Below are 17,614 nucleotides of genomic sequence, written 5' to 3'. Positions count from 1 at the left end.
AAAACTTAGGCGCACAAGAAATTAATTAGTGCTCAAAATACTCTTTTTTTGTTGTACTTTTTGGACGTCAGGGGCTCCATAGTTTGCAAAGCTTGGTCGAGAATATTTATTTCACAGTAAACAGTTTTTTAAATTTAAATTTGGCCTCCATCACATTAAAGTAAAGTTGTTTACTGTAAAGGTTATTTTTTAATTAATGTGATTTTAAAAAATCTAAAGTTCTGGCCTCATGGTCTGAAGAGGAGCTGTACTTCTGCAGTAATAAATAAATAAAACATTTATGAAGATAAATATAAATTTTAAAGAAAGTTTCCCAGAGAGCACCAAAATCATGATCATGTTATGAAATATTGCACATCAATATTACAAATGAATTATAACCCTGAAGAGAATCACGTGAAAGTGAAATAGTTTCCTGCTTTAATCCTTTTTATAAATAAATATCAGGGATCAGCTGAGACACGATCATTTATTATCTTTGCTTTATCCGTCCTTATTGATGAGTTTATGACTAAATCTGCACAGACTCACCTCACTAACCTGTGCCGATTAGTCAAGTCGTTTATAGGAACCGTCTACGCCTTGGTAGAAAATATTTGGAAAGTAGGAAATATTATTTTAGAAGAATCAGTAAAACGATCCCCGGCTCAGATAACTCTCCTGCATATTGCTCCTCACACTGAGCAGAAATACAAATATTTAGGTAGAAATGCTTCGTCCTTCTTTGGAAAATGGTCATCGGTAATATTAAAGCGACACCCGTATGGTCCTTTAATCTTTCGATCACCAGGTGATCGGCTTCAGACTCTGTTTAAGCGCCAACGTCACGATGTGTTGGGTCGGCAGTGCTTTGATTCCATCTCTGTGAAACGAGTGGAAACGTCTGTCTGAGAACAATAAAAAGTAAAAAGTGAAGCTCGACAGAAGCGACTTTGCATAATGAGAGTTCATCTGACCGTTTCATCGAATGTAACATTTTACAATTAAACACCTTTGGTGACAGTTTACTTTATAGCCCTGTGTCACTCAACAACTACTGGTTCAAAATTATCTGTTAAATAGTTTAACAGATTAGTTCAACTTTCTGAAAAATACACTCTTGTTGCTCCTTCTTTTCAGGGTGATGGATGTAAGATAGATTTCTATCTCATGCTCGTGAAGTACAGAGCTGCAGACAGGATGTTTTTAGCCTAGCTTAGCATAAAGCGTGAAAGTAGCCCAAATCTGTGCACATGGTTTACAAATCTGTGCACATGTTTTACAAATCTGTGCGCATGGTTTACAAATCTGTACGCATGGTTTACAAATCTGTGTGCATGTTTTACAAATCTGTGCGCATGGTTTACAAATCTGTGTGCATGTTTTACAAATCTGTGCGCATGGTTTACAAATCTGTACACATGTTTTACAAATCTGTACAGTGTACAAATCTGTGTGCATGGTTTACAAATCTGTGCGCAGTTTACAAATCTGTACATATGGTGTACAAATCTGTGTGCATGGTTTACAAATCTGTGCCAGTTCGTTAACTGTGTGGTTGGATTTTCAATCTGTGAGAAAGGATTTGCAATGTAAACTGTGCCCACAGTTTGTGCCCACAGTTTGCACAACTGTGCGTACTGTTTACAAATGTGTGCGCACAGATTGCAAGACAAAGCATTTCTGTATGCTTTAAACAAATTATATGCATTGTGCATAAGTCGGCCTTACAATTCTTGAAGTAGGTGATTTCTTTTTAATATTAGAAAGACTGACTAGCCTTTCCCCCTTTCTCCAAGCTTCATGCTAAGCTAGGCTAACCACATCCTGTTAGTCTTACTGACATAAAACTAATTTCCTCTTGAATCTTTCACCCTCTTCAAGAACGAAAATAAAGCATATTTCCCCAAAATGTTGACATTGAATCTATGATTCATTTCCACAGATCAATTGTAAGTACATATGTAATTATCAAGATTTGACAGGACTGTAAAATAAAGTGCTGGTACACGTTAACAGGGACATTACTTAACATTCTGAGGAATTCCTGAGTTTAACCTCCCATGACGCACCAGAGAGGGAAGGAAGTGGACAGGAAGGAAAAGTCAGGATGAGACAGAGAAAGACAGAAGAAGTAGAAGAAGAGATGAAGAGAAAGTGAGAGAAAGCTGCCAGTGCTTTTGATTTGTAACCAGTCCAAAAATACCTGTTTAACAGTATTGCTGAAAAGACAACGCTTGTGTCATCATTACAAAAAGAAAGAGAATACTTCAAATATTCAAGGTATAGACAAGTGAAACAGACCAAACTGTTCGCCCACCGAGGCTCTAAGCACAGTCCTGCTCCTCCGTTGTGCATTTCTCAGTCATTTCCTGACAGAAATCCACCGTTACAGTGGGGCTACATACTTCCTCAGTGGATCCAAGCACCAGTGTGTTCTGCACGCCAGGCTGCCCATCTTGCGGCCTCCCCTGACCTGGACCCCCCTCAGACAGACAGGCGGTGTTGCTTTGCTGGGACACAGGTGACCGGGGCTTGGATGAGCCCGGGTGTGACGAAGGCGATGGTGGGTTTGATGTGAGGTCGATGCTGTCGGAGACGGGAGGCGGCTGAGGGCCCTGCACCTCCCGACAAACTTGTTGGGAGAGGAAGGAGAGGTTCTGCCAAAGATCGGACATGCAAACCTTCAGCTGGTTGCGCTCACTCAGCAGCTTGTCCTTCTCGTTTACCTGTGTTGTAAAGACAGCATCGGGTCAGAGTGTATACAAATCTAGACGACATAACAGCTGCCCAAGAGTGAAGCCAAAACATTTACAGCTCCCCCAATCACTGTGACCTAATGAGTATAGGTCACAAGCTCCGCCTCCTCTTTGTTAAACAGATGGGGAAGGAGATATCTTCTGCCTGTTTGAGTTATGACTTCATTTCATTGAACTTTTCTACATCATTCATTTCTGTTGGCTGGTGTTCTGTTAGTGTTTGTCGTGTGTTCGTACCAGTTTGCGAATCTCGCACTCCAGGTTCTGAATGCAGTCCAGCTTCCTCTTGCGGCAGCGCTGAGCTGCGATGCGGTTTTTGCTGCGGCGGCGGATGTCGTGGATGAACTCCAGCTGCTCCGAGTTCAGCTTGTGCATCTTTATGAGGATCTGGAAGTCGTTGCGTGGCAGGTTGGTGATCTGGTCCACAGGGAAGGGCAGTTTTACCTGAAAGGACCAAAAGGGTTTTATTCATTCAGACTATATAAAACATGATACATTTGTATTTATTTTTATTCATTTGATGTGCCCATTAAATCTTAATGGTAAACTCTTGCACACTGTCTCACTTGCAGGGAAACAAGAAGACAAACAGCTCGTTGAAACAGGCCGGACATGTTAAATAGGAAGTGTCTACAAGCCTGCAACCTATCCTCATCATGACGTCAGCTCTGATTCAACAAATTAACCAACAAATAAACATCAGCTGCCTGATTATTGCTGCATTCAAGTGGTGTCAGATACATCGGGTAAAACCAGTGTCTGAGTTGTAAAATACACATGAACGACCGCTCAAGTCGAAACATCTCAGAAACTTGGGAAAGAATTAGGTGCTGAGTTGACGTCATATTGGTCATCAACGTTTGAGGCAAAAGATGGTTTGTTAATCAGAAGATACTTTTGATTAATTCATGTATTGCACATCGATTCTTTTCTCTAATATAACTTGTAACAGAGTTATTTAACATGTCTTCTTCGCAGCTTCCACAATGTTTGTTTTTGTTGTTTTTACAAAATTCAGACTTTCCGAACTGAAAGCATGTGAACACACTGAGGTCAGAAGAACAACTTCCCAGCTCAGGTTCATTTTACTTTATTTGTACCCGTAGGTAAAGCTGGTTGCATGGAGAGTCACTTAATACAACACAGACAATACATAAAACATACAAAGTGTAAATGCACAGTACATGTGTAAAAGTGCATAAAGTGTGCAGGTTCCTATCGTACAATTAATAAAACAAGTTGATGTGTAAACGCTACAGAGCCGAGAACACCAAAATAAATAATAAATGAATAAAGAACCACTAAGAAGCATGAGAACAGCTCGGAAACTGGACCATCCGAGGAGCACCTGAATGCAGCATAAGAGCACGGTTGTGTCGGATCTTAAGTTTTATTTTAATTTCTCCAAACAGACAAGAAAACAATTTAACGAATCATCAACAACAGCAACAGAAAAACAACAACAGGACAGCGAAACAAAACAAGAACAACAAGCAAGCAAGCATGTAAACAAACAAACAAACAAACACATCACACGGCAAGCTCAGCCTCAGTATTCACACAACACTGAGATACTGCTCCTCTCTATCAGCATCGCCCATCCTCCCACTTTTACCAACAGAAACTTCACCAAAGAAATCCTTTACTTAACGCTGATCTGTTGTCATTTCTTTATGACAAAGCTCCTTATCCGTCCTCCAAAGCAACAAAGCAGTACACGAGAGGGAATACTCAAAACAAACAGGAAATGCATATTTCATATTATTCTGACTGCTTAACTGTATAATAGCTAAATTAATAAGCAAATGTCCCCCCTGGTAATGCAGAAAGTTTATTCTTATTCTGATATCATATCAGTCGTCTGTTAGGATGCACTGTGGTGTTATAGCCACCAGGTGTCAGTGTTGAACTGCCTCAACATGCCAGCAGGTCGGATACAAAGAGAACACAGGACGAGCTCTTTGTTTCACTGATCGACATGAGTAAGGGTCTTAATAAAGCACATTTATAATACGAGTAGTTCCCCTATTATAATAATATAGTTTTCCTTAATCGTGATATATATATGAACCGATTTCTGTTATGTTTGTTTTTGTATTTGCTTATGTAAGCACTTCAACATGTGCTTCATTGTGTTCATGTTTGAACATGTATTTTGATTTCTCTCTTCTTTAATTTAGTGGATTTATTTATTCTTCTTATGATCTGCTCGTTTATTTGTTTATTTCTATGTTAATGTTTTAATCCTGAGCTGCAGACATGAAGGCGTTGGTTGTTCCTTGTTCTCATTTTTGTCATCGTAAGATTTTCGTTGATTGTTTTTGATTGATGCGGTACTTTTGAAACTATTTTAGAGGTCAATGGCAATCAAAAAGCATCTTTGGAATAAACTTTAGATCTTCAGTCACATGTTTAACTGAAAGCTGCTGCAAGCGAAATATACAAAGAGAGAAATTAAGAGAGCACCGTCTCAATCGCACAAATACATTGGCACTTTTTTGAAGTGTGCATTTAAGAAAGTGTGCAGAAATTAGCCTTCATTGTTTGGTAATTAAAGACATGAAATGACTCCAAACTGGGAGCCTGTAGGACTTGAACAGTTGTTGCCCTGGTGTCGAAATAGCAATGATATCATTTGATTTCTACTAGACTCAAATTGAAGTTTTAAATTCTGGTATTTTGAAAACCTTAACAACGAGTGTGGACGACATGTGCTCTGTGTTCACTCTGTGTGACAGTACATCAGTCTGCTGCGGCTCTGCCAGTATACAACGATGACATCATTCACTGCTCAGAGCTAAAGGGAGAGAGAGAGAGAGAGAGAGAGAGAGAGAGAGAGAGAGAGAGAGTGTGTGTGTGTGCGTTTAGGTGCCGCCTGTCCTTTACTCTATAGACGTCTATATATAGCTCAGTGACTCTCAGCAGTCACATAATAAGGTTGGAATGACAAAGTGAGCCTCGGTTGGTCATAAATCCTCTCTCTCTCTCTCTCTCTCTCTCTCTCTCTGGTGTTCTGGTTTCCTTTTTTAACAATGCAAGGCTCCTTGGAGACGCTCTTTCTGTTGCTTGCAGGTGTTTTTTTAAACATGCGTCCATATAAACATTTGTAAGAAAGCCTTAGATATGTAGAGGCGTCCATACATTTTATCATTAACTCTGTTTCTCAGTGATTAAAAGTTGGCTGTCTGCCGGTTGTTTTCTTCAGAGTTCAGCTTGTTTATCTCATCATCTCTAGATAGTAACGCTGGTTTCCCAAATATAAAGGGAAACAACCTAAAATAACTTGTGATCACAGGAAAACAAGGTGAATAAAATGTGTGGAAGCCTCAGGTTGCATTGTGATAAACTAAAGGATTATTTGTACTAAATGTAAAACATCCGTCTTTCACACAAAGCAAACCCAGTCCCGTCTAATCCTTCAAACAAACTCACCAAAAACGACGCAATAGTTCTGAATTTTAGATCAATCTGTAAAATTGTTTTTAGGGGTCAGATTTGCCATTTTAGCTTAAATGTAACTCAGTGGCGATTCTAGAGTCTCTCGGGGCCCTGAGCAAGAATCAGTCGGGGTCCCTCCGACCAGCGTTCATCAACTTTATGTCTGCCAGTGTCCAACGCTTTCTCCACTTCCTCTTTTTCTCTTCATTTTTCTTTGTTGGGCATCAAGTGTGTGTCCTGTCAAATGGGGCCCCCTTAGGGAGGTTTTGCACATTTGGGCCACTGCTTTGGTTTTAGGTTTGTGAGCCCTCAGTGGCCCCCCCTATACTGGTCTGGGTCCCCGAGCAGTTACCTGCCTTGCCAGTTGAGCAGCGCCTCTGCTAAAAATACAAATGAATACAAATCTGATCTCTAAGCAGATGAAACTCACACCTGGGAGTAGATGTACACAGCATCACTATGGATGACAAAAAGTACTTTGTTCATGATTTTTTTTATAAAAGAAACAGGGGGGCGGGGCCTATTTCTTTGTGTTGCCACAGGATTTATTAAGAAAGAGAAATGCAGAAGAAGACGAGTGTGCATCAGCCCATTTTAAGCTAAGCTGCACTGGCTCCCAGTGTCTCTGGGGTGATGTTTTTAAGTTCTTTTACTTGTTTGAAAGGCTCTTAATGGTTTAGGACGAGACGACTTTACGTCACCGACCTTTTGGTAACCTGCTGAGAGTTCTCTTTGTACATACTGTCACATGAATAAGTGAAATGGTAGCTCAAGCCCTTTTTTTTAAGCCTTAAGAGATAAAGACTTGTTCACTGCTTTTAAAAACAAAAGCTGTTTTTGATCAGCAGTCATCCTTGTAGTTTATACATGCACATCATGTCAACACTTGCAGCTTAAATAATATAGAAGATTACATTTTGAGTGTTTGGAGGGAAGAAGCATAGGAGTTTATTTCAAAGCCAGGTGGATGTGTGTGTGTGTGTGTGTGTGTGTGTGTGTGTGTGGGGGGGGGGGGGGGGGGGGGGGGGGGGGGGGGGGGTCTTGGTAGGCTGGCCTAATTGAAGAGGGCAGATCTGGGATCAGGAGCAGCAGATGGTGGAGGGAACGTGGACCGGACACCTTCCACCTGCCTACAGGGCATCCTAGAGTGTGTGTGTGTGTGTGTGTGTGTGTGTGTGTGTGTGTGTGTGTGTGTGTGTGTGTGTGTGTGTGCGTCCACTCTTAGGGGTGAGACAACTGGGTCAGGACGAAGAAGTGGGACACACATATTCATATGCATAGTGGTAAACATTGGAGATGTGCACACACTGTACTACACAACGTTACATGTGTGTGTCTGTGAGTTACACTGTAACACAGAACTTTATTATTAGTTTTTGTTTAAGGATATTTAAACTAAATGTACTATGAATCGTATTTTGATGTCTTTATTGTTAAGTGATGGGGTCAGGAGTTATTGTAGGACAGGAGTCATAGACTGAATACATTTTAGCTAAACTTTTAGTGCGCCACCTGGGGCTTGTCCAGACTTTTTTGATTGGGGGGGGGGGGGGGGGGTAGACAGGGGTAGACAGGGGCAAAGACTTGTGCAGGGGTGTCCTAAAGTAAAACCACACACACATATGAATAGTCAACAATCATATTATCTAGATAATGGAAACATATATATCCTCTTAGCTTGATTCATTAATGACACAAAAATAAGTTTTAAGTGACAGAAACACTGCACACTGCCTAACTTACAAAAATGAATTAACTAGTCATTTTTGAGACCTGAAAAAATGGCTAGATAAGGCAAATAGCCAATCACAGAGTAGGATTTTTGGGGTGGCCAATCAGATCTCAAGGGTGCCACCCCTGGTCACCACCCCTACCATGTACAGAGGCGTAAGTCCTTGAGAGCGGGCGGCTCAGGTTCAAATCCGACCTCTGGCTCCATTCCTGCATGTCGTTCCCCACTGTCCTAGCTCTAAAATAAAGGCATCAAAAGCCCACCGCTCACAGTATGTTAGCATGCATGAAGAAGAGCTGAGCACCTTATGCAACATCTGCAAAACATCTGTATTAACTCATCCCAAGACCAGAGGCCCTGACCTCTCCATATATATACTGTATATGTATATCCAAAGATTGTTTGTGTGTGTAAGAGAGAGCTCCAGTGTGAAACTCATCTCAAATCCCGTCTGATATTGCATGTGCTCAGACGTAACCATAGCAACCATACAGCTCCTTTAAAATCCAGGGAGTATGTGTTGGAAGTGTTTGCGTCATTTCTCCGCAGAGAAAAAAAAAACGTCTAAGAATAGTCCCAGCTTTAGAGAACACCTCTGAGAAAGAAAAAAAAAATCAGTGATCTGTGATTCTAACACAGAAACACGAGCTGTAAACTTTGGCTCTATAGGAGGCTGGTGGTTTTTCCGAGATAGAAGCACAATTCACTTTTTTCCAATTTCAAAACCTTTCCATCCATGAGCAATACTGACATCTGAAAGTTAAATCTAAAACAGCTTGAATAACATGTCAAATACATGTGGAGTTTATTACAAAGATTACTGACCAGATGTTAGAGTTTTCAAAATCCTAATTTATTTTTCTAATCCCAAGCTTTGTGACACACTTTTCACTGTGTTTCTTGTAGAGCGCCTATGGAAACATGGATCCAGACTGAACGATGTGAAGTGGACATTTGTATCGTTTCACTTTTTCTGTATTTCTTTAAGTCTAATGTTTTCTCTCTAGCCAAGGCTAGAAACCTGTATGGAGGGCATCTACTTTGTATTTCATATATGAAGAAATGCTCATTGCACGTTTCCCTGCTAAATAAATGAATACAGTGCAATAAAGAACAGACCTTACAGGGAGCATATATGTTATAACTCATAGTTTAATCTGAAGTCCTTCACGTTTATATCATATCTGTGTTTGAAACAAACTCCTCCTAAAATCAAAGATAAGTCCAATAAGCTGTAAAATTGGCACCAATCAATCTGAGGGTATCTGAAAGCTGGCTTGAGTTTAACTGACTGGATCAATGGTGTAGAAGCATGTTCATGATAGCCAGGTACAATCTATCCAACAGGTAACATATATGCATTCTTAGTGAGGAAGTATTGCTTGGATACAAAACAAAAAATTTTATTTGCTGTGCAAATATCAAATTCCTGTTCTGCGATTTAAGAAAAAAAAAGGGATCTCTTGTGCAGCCTGAAAGGTTACATCTTAAAATATGTGAGCCATGCCATTTGTTGTTATTATCTAAAAAAGTTGGGCTGTTCAGAAATGTCACCATCTGACATCAACAATCTCAGGGGTCAGGGGTCGTGGGAGGCTGGAGGCTGGAGACAATCCCAGCTGTCAGTGTTCCCTGGACTGGTCACCAGTCATTCACAGGGCACCATCTGACATATAGGTGGTGTATCAAATATTCTACAGGAGCAATACTGAGTTCAGTTCAATTTGGATCACCAATTTCCTTCAAGAGGGAACTCTTTATACACGGTTTAAGAAGACGTAGAGAGAAGTTGCCTGCAGTTGCATCAGCCTCTGTTTGCCATTTCTGCTAACTGAAAGTGGTCAAGAAAACCTCCAATGCTTCCACTAACTAAATCCTGACCAGTCTCTCATACATCAGTTGACAATTTGACCACCATCATTCTAAGATATGTCCTCTGCATTGTTAACTTCTTCTGTATTAAGGTTTTTAAGGAAACAGAAGACCCTCTGATCTTATGACTTAACCAGACTTATCCAGGTTTGGGCAACATGGGCTCCACTTGAGCCAGATGTACTAAACTGGGTTTGGGCTCTAGGTTGGTCCTAGCTGTTGAACTAGCACACTTAGCTAATGTGGTCAGGTGTTGATTCACTCTTGCATGTGTACACCTCTATCAGACCCAAACTCTCCTAAGCGTTCTGAGCATGCTCCAAAGTCCCCACCCCGGGCTTTTAGCCAGAGATAAATGTACCTTGATTTAGACAAAGCAGACTCTTTGTTAAGAATGTGTCCTTAAGGATGTACTAACCTCAGGGCCAGAGACTCTGGACATCCCACTTTCACTGTCTCCCTCAGAGAACGATCCTGATTCGTCGCTGGAGTTGCCGCCACTGGCACCGAATCCCCGTTCACTTTTGATCTTGTTGCAGCCCTGGGAGAAGAGAAGCTCTCCGCTATGGGGGTTCCTCGGCTCCACTCCCACAGACAGGCAGTGAGACAGTCCAGAGGCGGAGCCTGAGTTTGGGGACGAGGAGAAGTCAAACTGTGGAAGGCTGGAAGGTGAGCTACCGCTGCCTGCGTCCTCCGGGTACGAGAAGGAGGAACGAGAGCTGGAGGTCTGGGTCCGGGGCTCAGACGGAGAAGGGGACTGGGCCGATGTCTTGATGGGAACAGGGCAGCTGGTGCTGAGGCATGACCGACCCGAAGAAGGAGCTTCTACCTGCATGAGAGTCGAGACTTTTTCCCTGAACTTCTCTTCCATGTAAGAGTGGGCCAACATTTGCTGCTCGCCAGCTGCTGAAGAGAATATGACACTTTGTCTGTCTAGCTCCCCTTCATACTTTGAAGATGAGGCTTTGGAAACTGGCCTTTCCATTCTCTTACCAACGCCAGCTGGTAAAACATCCGCAATGCCGCTCTTTAGGTCGACTTGATCCAGGGACTCTGTCTTGTCCCTGTGCCTGTCTTTGACCAGTTCCTTGTAGTGGTTGAGGGACAGTCTGTTGGTGAGTAGCTGCTGGATGGTGGTGCTCGGCACACAGCTGAGATCAAGGCCACCTCTCTGGAGGTAGGAGCGCAGGCAGGAGGAGGGTGAACCTCTGCTCGGAGAGTGCTCAGGTGCTACTGGAACCCCTTCTACTTCTAGCTCCATCTCCAGCACCTCCTCGGTACACATTTCTGGAATGCAGCCACTCCTTTCTTCTTCTTCTTCTTCTTCCTCCTCAAACATGAACGGTTCCTCTTTGATCCGGGAGGGAGAGAGAAGACTCTGTGGAGCAGCATTGCTGTCTGCGAGCTGTGATCTCACAGGGCTGACTGAGGTATGATTGGCCAAAAGGACGTCATCAATGTCATCATGGTTTTCTCCATTGTGCTTATTTTCACAGATCTGGTACTGATATTTCCTGTACTTGGGAAACTGAGAAAGGTCAGCGGGTAGGGGAGCAGTACTTGCTACATGATTGGTCTGCTGCCTTGTCTCACAAGACTCACTCGAGGATATGGCCTCAGAGAAGACTGTATCCTCAGCTGTGATGTCTTTGCTGTATTCCACCTTCCCGTTACTGGCGTGCTCGCTGTCGTTCTGCAGCTGGGCTTGGAGGAAGCGGAAGCAGGAGTCCTCCAAGTTGTGAACACCTAGGAAGTCAGCGCACAGGATGACCTCGTGGATGTTCTCCCGGCTTATGACGAGCTTGGCTGTGTAGGCAAACTGGAGTAGTGGAGCAAAGCCCTTAGCTGTGACCTGTGGAGGACGGCAGAGAAGAAACAACAGATAAACAAATGGTTCCCCATCAAGAGTGAACGTTGCATTAGGACATTTCTTTTTGTGTGGAGCACCAGCTCTAAGACGAGGGCCGGGCAACAGCAAAATGTGACATGAGCTTCATCATCTTCAAAATAGCTTTCTATTGTTTCTAAAAAACAGTATAAGCAAGACGGGGTGACTTAAGAGCAATGCCAGACATCTGTTTACTTATCAGCTTTGAACGTCTCTGGGGAAATAAAGTCCAGGGTGTTCTTGGGGCCCATCTGCTGTAAGAAGGGTATTTTTAAACTGCTAATCAAAGGCATGGAGAAAATGAAATTACCCCTTGACTTTAATTCAAGTGGTAAATTTAAATGTAACATACATTACAACAAAATATTATCTTTTTTTTTATATTTGGTGATTCAAAAAGGTTCATCATATTTTCATGAACATGAGAAGATGCTTGTGTGGCCACATTCCTGCTTTATACATCTTACATGCCCTGGATCCTCTCTTCCACCCTTCACCCCCCCCTTCTCCTCTGCTCTCTTCACGTTCCCCTATATCATAAACATGGCTGCTACTGTGTGTGTATGTTATGGTGTGGTGCAGTATGTAGGTGTTTACTCTATATATATGTGCTATGAGTGTGTGCAGATGAAAATATGTATGCATGTGTGTGTGTGTGTGTGTGTGTGTGTGCTGCCGTGCATGTAAGCTTATTTTCAGCCAGCGTCAGCAGCTTTGCAGAAACATCTTAATAGGCTGAGAAGAGGAGCCAACCTCGATGAGACGGTAAAGTGAGAGAGAAATGGTAATAATCCACGAGTAAGATTGAACATTAACCATTTCAGACTCCTGCTTTTCCATTTTATTTCCTTCATGATGCATTTGAGAAATGATGTGGGCTGTCAAGCTGGAGAGGAATTTTTGGGGGCTTGGATGGCCCAGGGATCTCCTAAAACTCTCAAGTTTATCAGCCACATTATAACCCTTTTTATATCGCCAGTTCAAGGCTAGACTTTTACACCCCTGTAACGATCGTCTTTGCTGTAAATGTCTCAGAGGAATAATGCAGAGTTTGCAACTCGAGTTGTAAACTTGAGCCGTTTTCACATATGCTCTCCTGAAAATGTCTTTAAGATTTCAGGAAGACTGCCGCTGAAATCCTCCTGATCTGGTGTTTCACACCCGCACCTCAAAGCAGGACATTATCTTGGGCAGAAAGGAGGGGGGGGGGGGGACTCCTGAGGCAAGACATGACGTTAAGAGGAATGACGAGGAAGTGGTGGATGAAGCAACAGAGTAAAAGAGATGTGTCGTTTGACAGAATCACCAACGTCAGCTTGCTAATATGTTAGCTCGTTCATGTATGATCACTTCTGGCTCCAGAGATTGATGCAGAAAAAACTAAGTAGTAGTAGAATGATTTGTTGTGCACCTGGCAAGGAGCACGACAGTACTGGACAGCCAGCTTGTTAAGCTCTGAGCCACGAGTTCCAGTAACGAGCGTGATGGAGAGGACGCAGAAAATAAGGCGGGGAGTCACAGGGGGATCAAACATGGTGGGGACCAGTGCAAGTGATTAGTGTACAAGGTGGGTAGAGCCACACAGACGTATTAATCAATATGACACATCTGGGCCATTGTATGGTAATGTCAGCCGCTGGGATCAGGAGCTGCTCTCTGATCAGCCCCGGTGGTGAGAGGAAGCAGCAGAAAACAACAAGGTAACCTCATACATATTCATAGCACCTGGTGTTTTCATAAACACATCACTTTGTGTCAGCTCTGTAGTTTTCATCCATGCAGTCGTCCTCCTCTTTTAACCTTTTCTGTCCAAGGACGGTCAAGCTCGCGCCGTACTTTTCTTCATCATGGTAGTTATTTGAGGCACTTAAGAATATCCTATTTGAAAGTCTTGCTGTACTTTTCCAGCTGATTGGTGGAGACTGAGCTTCTGCTAGGGTTGTGTTTAAGGTCCACAAGTTATCCTTGTGTCGTCAATTGTCTGACCCAGGCACATGAGTACCAAGTGGTCCCGATAAGATTATTTTTGAAGCGTACATATAATTGATCTATTTTTATTTTTTACCAACTATAGTTTTCTGCCAAAAGGCTCAGCGTAAAAAAAAAAATATAGAAAAAAGCTGTTTGTAATTCCGTTCTCACAGTTTATAAATCTGTGCACTATTTGTTTTTTTGTTTTGCATATCAGCATAATGGCAATAAAGCAGGGGGCATTGATGGCGTTCAGCTAGTCCTCCAAGCGAAGGTCCTGGGTTCAAATCTGACCTGTGGCTCCATTACCGCATCTTATTCCCCCATCTCTTTTTCTCCATTTCCTCCTCTATCCCCTGTCCTATCTTAAAAGAAAGGCAAAATTACCTAAAAGATAATAAAGCTTCAGTTACTGTATGCTGTTACTTAGTTTCCATCTTAAAGTGAGATGACCCCTCAGTCAGTGCAGTTTTATAGGATTCCAGGTTAACATTTATTTTTAAAATGAGACTATTCCCCAGTGTGTTACATGTTCTCGGTGGTCCTTTACCTTGTCTGGCAGGTTAATGATGGGCTCCGCTTCACCTGCTGACCCATTGTGTCCCAGCAGAGCCTGCAGGAAGTAGCGGCTGCTCGCAGCGAGGACGGCCCTGTGAGCGCGCACCTCCCTCCCCTCCACCAGAAGGGTCACATCGCACAGGATGCCCTGCCGCCGCTGCTCCTCCAGGCTCAACAGCACGTTGGCACAGTGGACCTTTGATTCATACACGTACACGGGCGCTGCCGCCTCACCATCTCGCTCCTCCTCGCCTGCAGACATCACTCCCTCTAGCACCCTGCACAGAGGAAAGACAGACGGGGGAGAAAGAAGGACATGTTAGTTTGCTGCAGGCTGCATTTTCATTTGTAGGAATTTGAAAAGGTTTCTTGCTGGACTGTTATCTAAACTCAAGAAAAATATGGTAAAATGATTTAATCTGGAAGGAATGCATAAAACATGAGTAGGATTGTAGGGGAACATGGAAGCAGAGTACACCAACTGTGTCAAAAATAACCACTTTCTCTTGCTTTAACTGAAATAAATGCAAACAACTCTGCTGCCAGGAAATATGCAATTCTTACAAATTGGATACATTTTGAGGGTATGAAAATAAATGGTCTGCAAACATCCATTTGTATAAAAGTCTGGTGATATTTGTATGTCAAATATTAAGAAAGATGGCTGCTGGAAAATGGGCAGGAAAGCCGTTTACAGCAGTAAGATGTGGACGATTCTAACTTCAGTGCTGACTAATGTGCTGTAAAACACTAAACTCTAGAGCTTAGGAGATAAGTTAATGGGTACATTGATTGATAATTGTCTTTTTAGTTGTTAGATTTTCTTCAGTTTGGAAGAAAACACGACTGCTGCGAGATAATGAGGACATCACTGAAAGCTTTAAAATGATTCCAGCAACAAAAAAAAAAAAGAGACACTCAGCATTTCTCTTTTCACCTCCACACCTCGGCTGCAGCCTCAGACATTTGAATGGGAGAAGGACTGAAGGGTGCATTCACTGATTCACTGCAGGTTCAATGCCATCTACTGTAAAAAAAAGTCTTTTGCATAATATAGAATATATATGTATAAAGAAGATGAAAAAGAAGTCGATGTAATGCAGACATCCACATTAATTTCAGGCAGCTCCATCCTTTGTGTTTCATCTTAGTGCTGCAGAACATAAAGCCCTGACACAGACAGCTGAGCATGCAGTCTGTCTGTCTCATCAGCCCTCAGCTCTGTGTGTGTGTGTGTGTGTGTGTGTGTGTGTTCTGCTGATTCATGGATTTTGAATAGACAGGGCTGAGCGCTGGGGGCTCGCTGAAGTCGTGTTGTATCGTTCCCCCCCCCCCCCTCCCAGCAGCCCATGGGCCAATCATCTCTGTGTGTAGATCGTCTCCTGCTCCCCCCTCAGGAACTCTTCAGGCTCACACTCTTTTCTCTGTTCAGGCATTTTATTAAGATGCATACAAAAACATAGTCCCCACTACCATTTACACACTGCACTGTCTTTCTGCTGAGAAAACAAAGAGAGGGGAAAACGTTACTCTCTACATCTGGTTATCCACGCTACTCCTCAGACTGGAGGCTAAGAATCTGCTGAATTGTAAGGTTGTCATTATACCAAATTCTTAGAGGCAGAATTAGCAATATTTTACACATGAATATATCAGACATCAAGACTATCCTGTGTAAATGTCTCTGAGTCATGACTGTCTACAATGAGTGAGAAGTTCGAGTCCTGCTGGCTGTGTTGTTGTCAGAGTCGTGTTTACATGGACGGGACGGCCGGCTCCTCCCCTTGTGTATAAAAGCTGTTTTAGTCAAGAACTAGAGAGAAGAAGAACATACTCACTGATTATTTGGATGTCATGTGAGTGTCTTTAGACCATAATCAGTCTGTGTCAATTTATATGCAATGTGAAGCTACAAGCTAACTAAAGAGCGCTAACATTAGCCCGCTAACACAACAATGCAGGACACAGGTGATAGCAGCTCGAGCAAAGGACGATTTTGTCTGCCACTTGCCTTAACTGTGCTTAATTAATTATGGAGCGTTCTAATTGATAACTCCTTTGTGTGAACACGAGTGTAGAGGGGTTGGAGGTGTGTCTCTGGAGGAGAGTGGAGGCTTCAGTATGGAGGAGGTGTGGCCAAACAGCAGCTTGTTTTGGTTTCATGCTGGTGCTCAAGGGCGACATCTACTGGATCAAAAAGTCCCACATTCTTCCTTCAAGCTTTTTTGATACCTGTTCAAATGTACCACGGCTACAATAATAGAAGTCTAAGGCACCCAATGCTGGGGAATTACCAAAATTTGCAGCAAACTCCTGCACACTGGCATTGTTTCTCTATACTGAAATGTTGTATTTGTGCAGTATAGAGACAGTGCTCGCTTTCTTTCTGGCACTTTTCTTTACTAATCATTAAGATAAGAGAGACTGAACCGTTTTGAAACACGTAGTATCAAACAGTGTCTCTATCGTACTCTTGTGTTCTCTCCCATTGATCGCTCACTTTGCTCCTGGCTGTAAAGTCCTGATGAGTCGTCGTGGGATGTGAGACTCGTCCTTCTGATGACTCACCGATCGTTTTATTTTGAGGAACTATTCAGCACAAACAACACCTCCTCACGAACAGGAACAGTACGAGCTGTTGTCTGGCGGCATTTTCTTTTAGACCTGACGTTTATTTCTAAATGACTCAGCTGAGATGTTTGGTTTGGTTTTGCACACATCCATTAGTGTGAAAGTTTGGTAATACATGCATGCTGGAAATGGCCAGGAGAGTCATTTACAGCAGTAAGATGTGGAACATTTAAACATGTCTGACTTGACTGCTGACTAATGTGCTGTAATATACTATACTGTAGAGTTTAGGAGATAGGTTTATTGGTACATTGATGGATAATTGTCTTTGTTGTTGTCAGATTTTCTTTAACACAACTGCTGCGAGATCATGAAGACTTCACTGAAAGCTTTCAGAGCATTTCTCTTTTCGTCTCCACACCTCGGCTACAGACTCAGACATTTGAAAACACCTCCTCACAAACAGGAACAGTACACTCTGTATGCTTTTTAGTTGAGGTCTAAAAGATTCAGCTTAGACATGTACATATTTCATGATTACTTTAGATATTAAATGTATGTCGTCACTCAGTCTGCATTCTTCATTTGCAGATTCAGTCCCTGTTTCAGACCCATGAACCCTGAGCTGAGATTTGTTATGTGATGTCAAAACAAAAAGGAAGAAAAACTAGTGTGTGTACATCCAAGCAGCAATGCAAACAGGTGCAGGGTTTTAAAAAAAAGTATAAACTGCAGAAAAAAAGAGAGAAAGCTCTTCACAATGAGCAACTTTATTTTAAACAGCGAGGGCAACATCTTGATGCCTGAAGAAATAAAGTCGCTCATTGGGAGCTGAACAGTGTGGAG

The 17,614-nt window shown here is 42.4% G+C and overlaps 1 protein-coding gene across 1 annotated transcript in view; it reads right to left on the bottom strand.

Annotated features, from left to right (window-relative positions):
• Positions 1 to 212: 212 nt before the first annotated feature.
• Positions 213 to 17,614, bottom strand: part of bach2a (BTB and CNC homology 1, basic leucine zipper transcription factor 2a) — a 37,897-nt gene continuing 20,495 nt past the window's right edge. The window contains exons 2-5 of the mRNA XM_061063349.1: positions 14,190 to 14,475; positions 10,199 to 11,632; positions 2,976 to 3,182; positions 213 to 2,708 (exon numbers count right to left, since the gene is read on the bottom strand). Of these exons, the coding sequence (XP_060919332.1) occupies positions 2,307 to 2,708; positions 2,976 to 3,182; positions 10,199 to 11,632; positions 14,190 to 14,459 (2,313 nt within the window). The 5' untranslated portion in view covers positions 14,460 to 14,475 and the 3' untranslated portion in view covers positions 213 to 2,306. The remainder of the gene's footprint in view (positions 2,709 to 2,975; positions 3,183 to 10,198; positions 11,633 to 14,189; positions 14,476 to 17,614) is intronic.

Source organism: Labrus mixtus, chromosome 18 (assembly GCF_963584025.1).
Source record: "Labrus mixtus chromosome 18, fLabMix1.1, whole genome shotgun sequence".
NCBI classification, from domain to species: Eukaryota; Metazoa; Chordata; class Actinopteri; order Labriformes; family Labridae; genus Labrus; species Labrus mixtus.
This window is presented reverse-complemented; position numbering and strand designations above follow the sequence as displayed.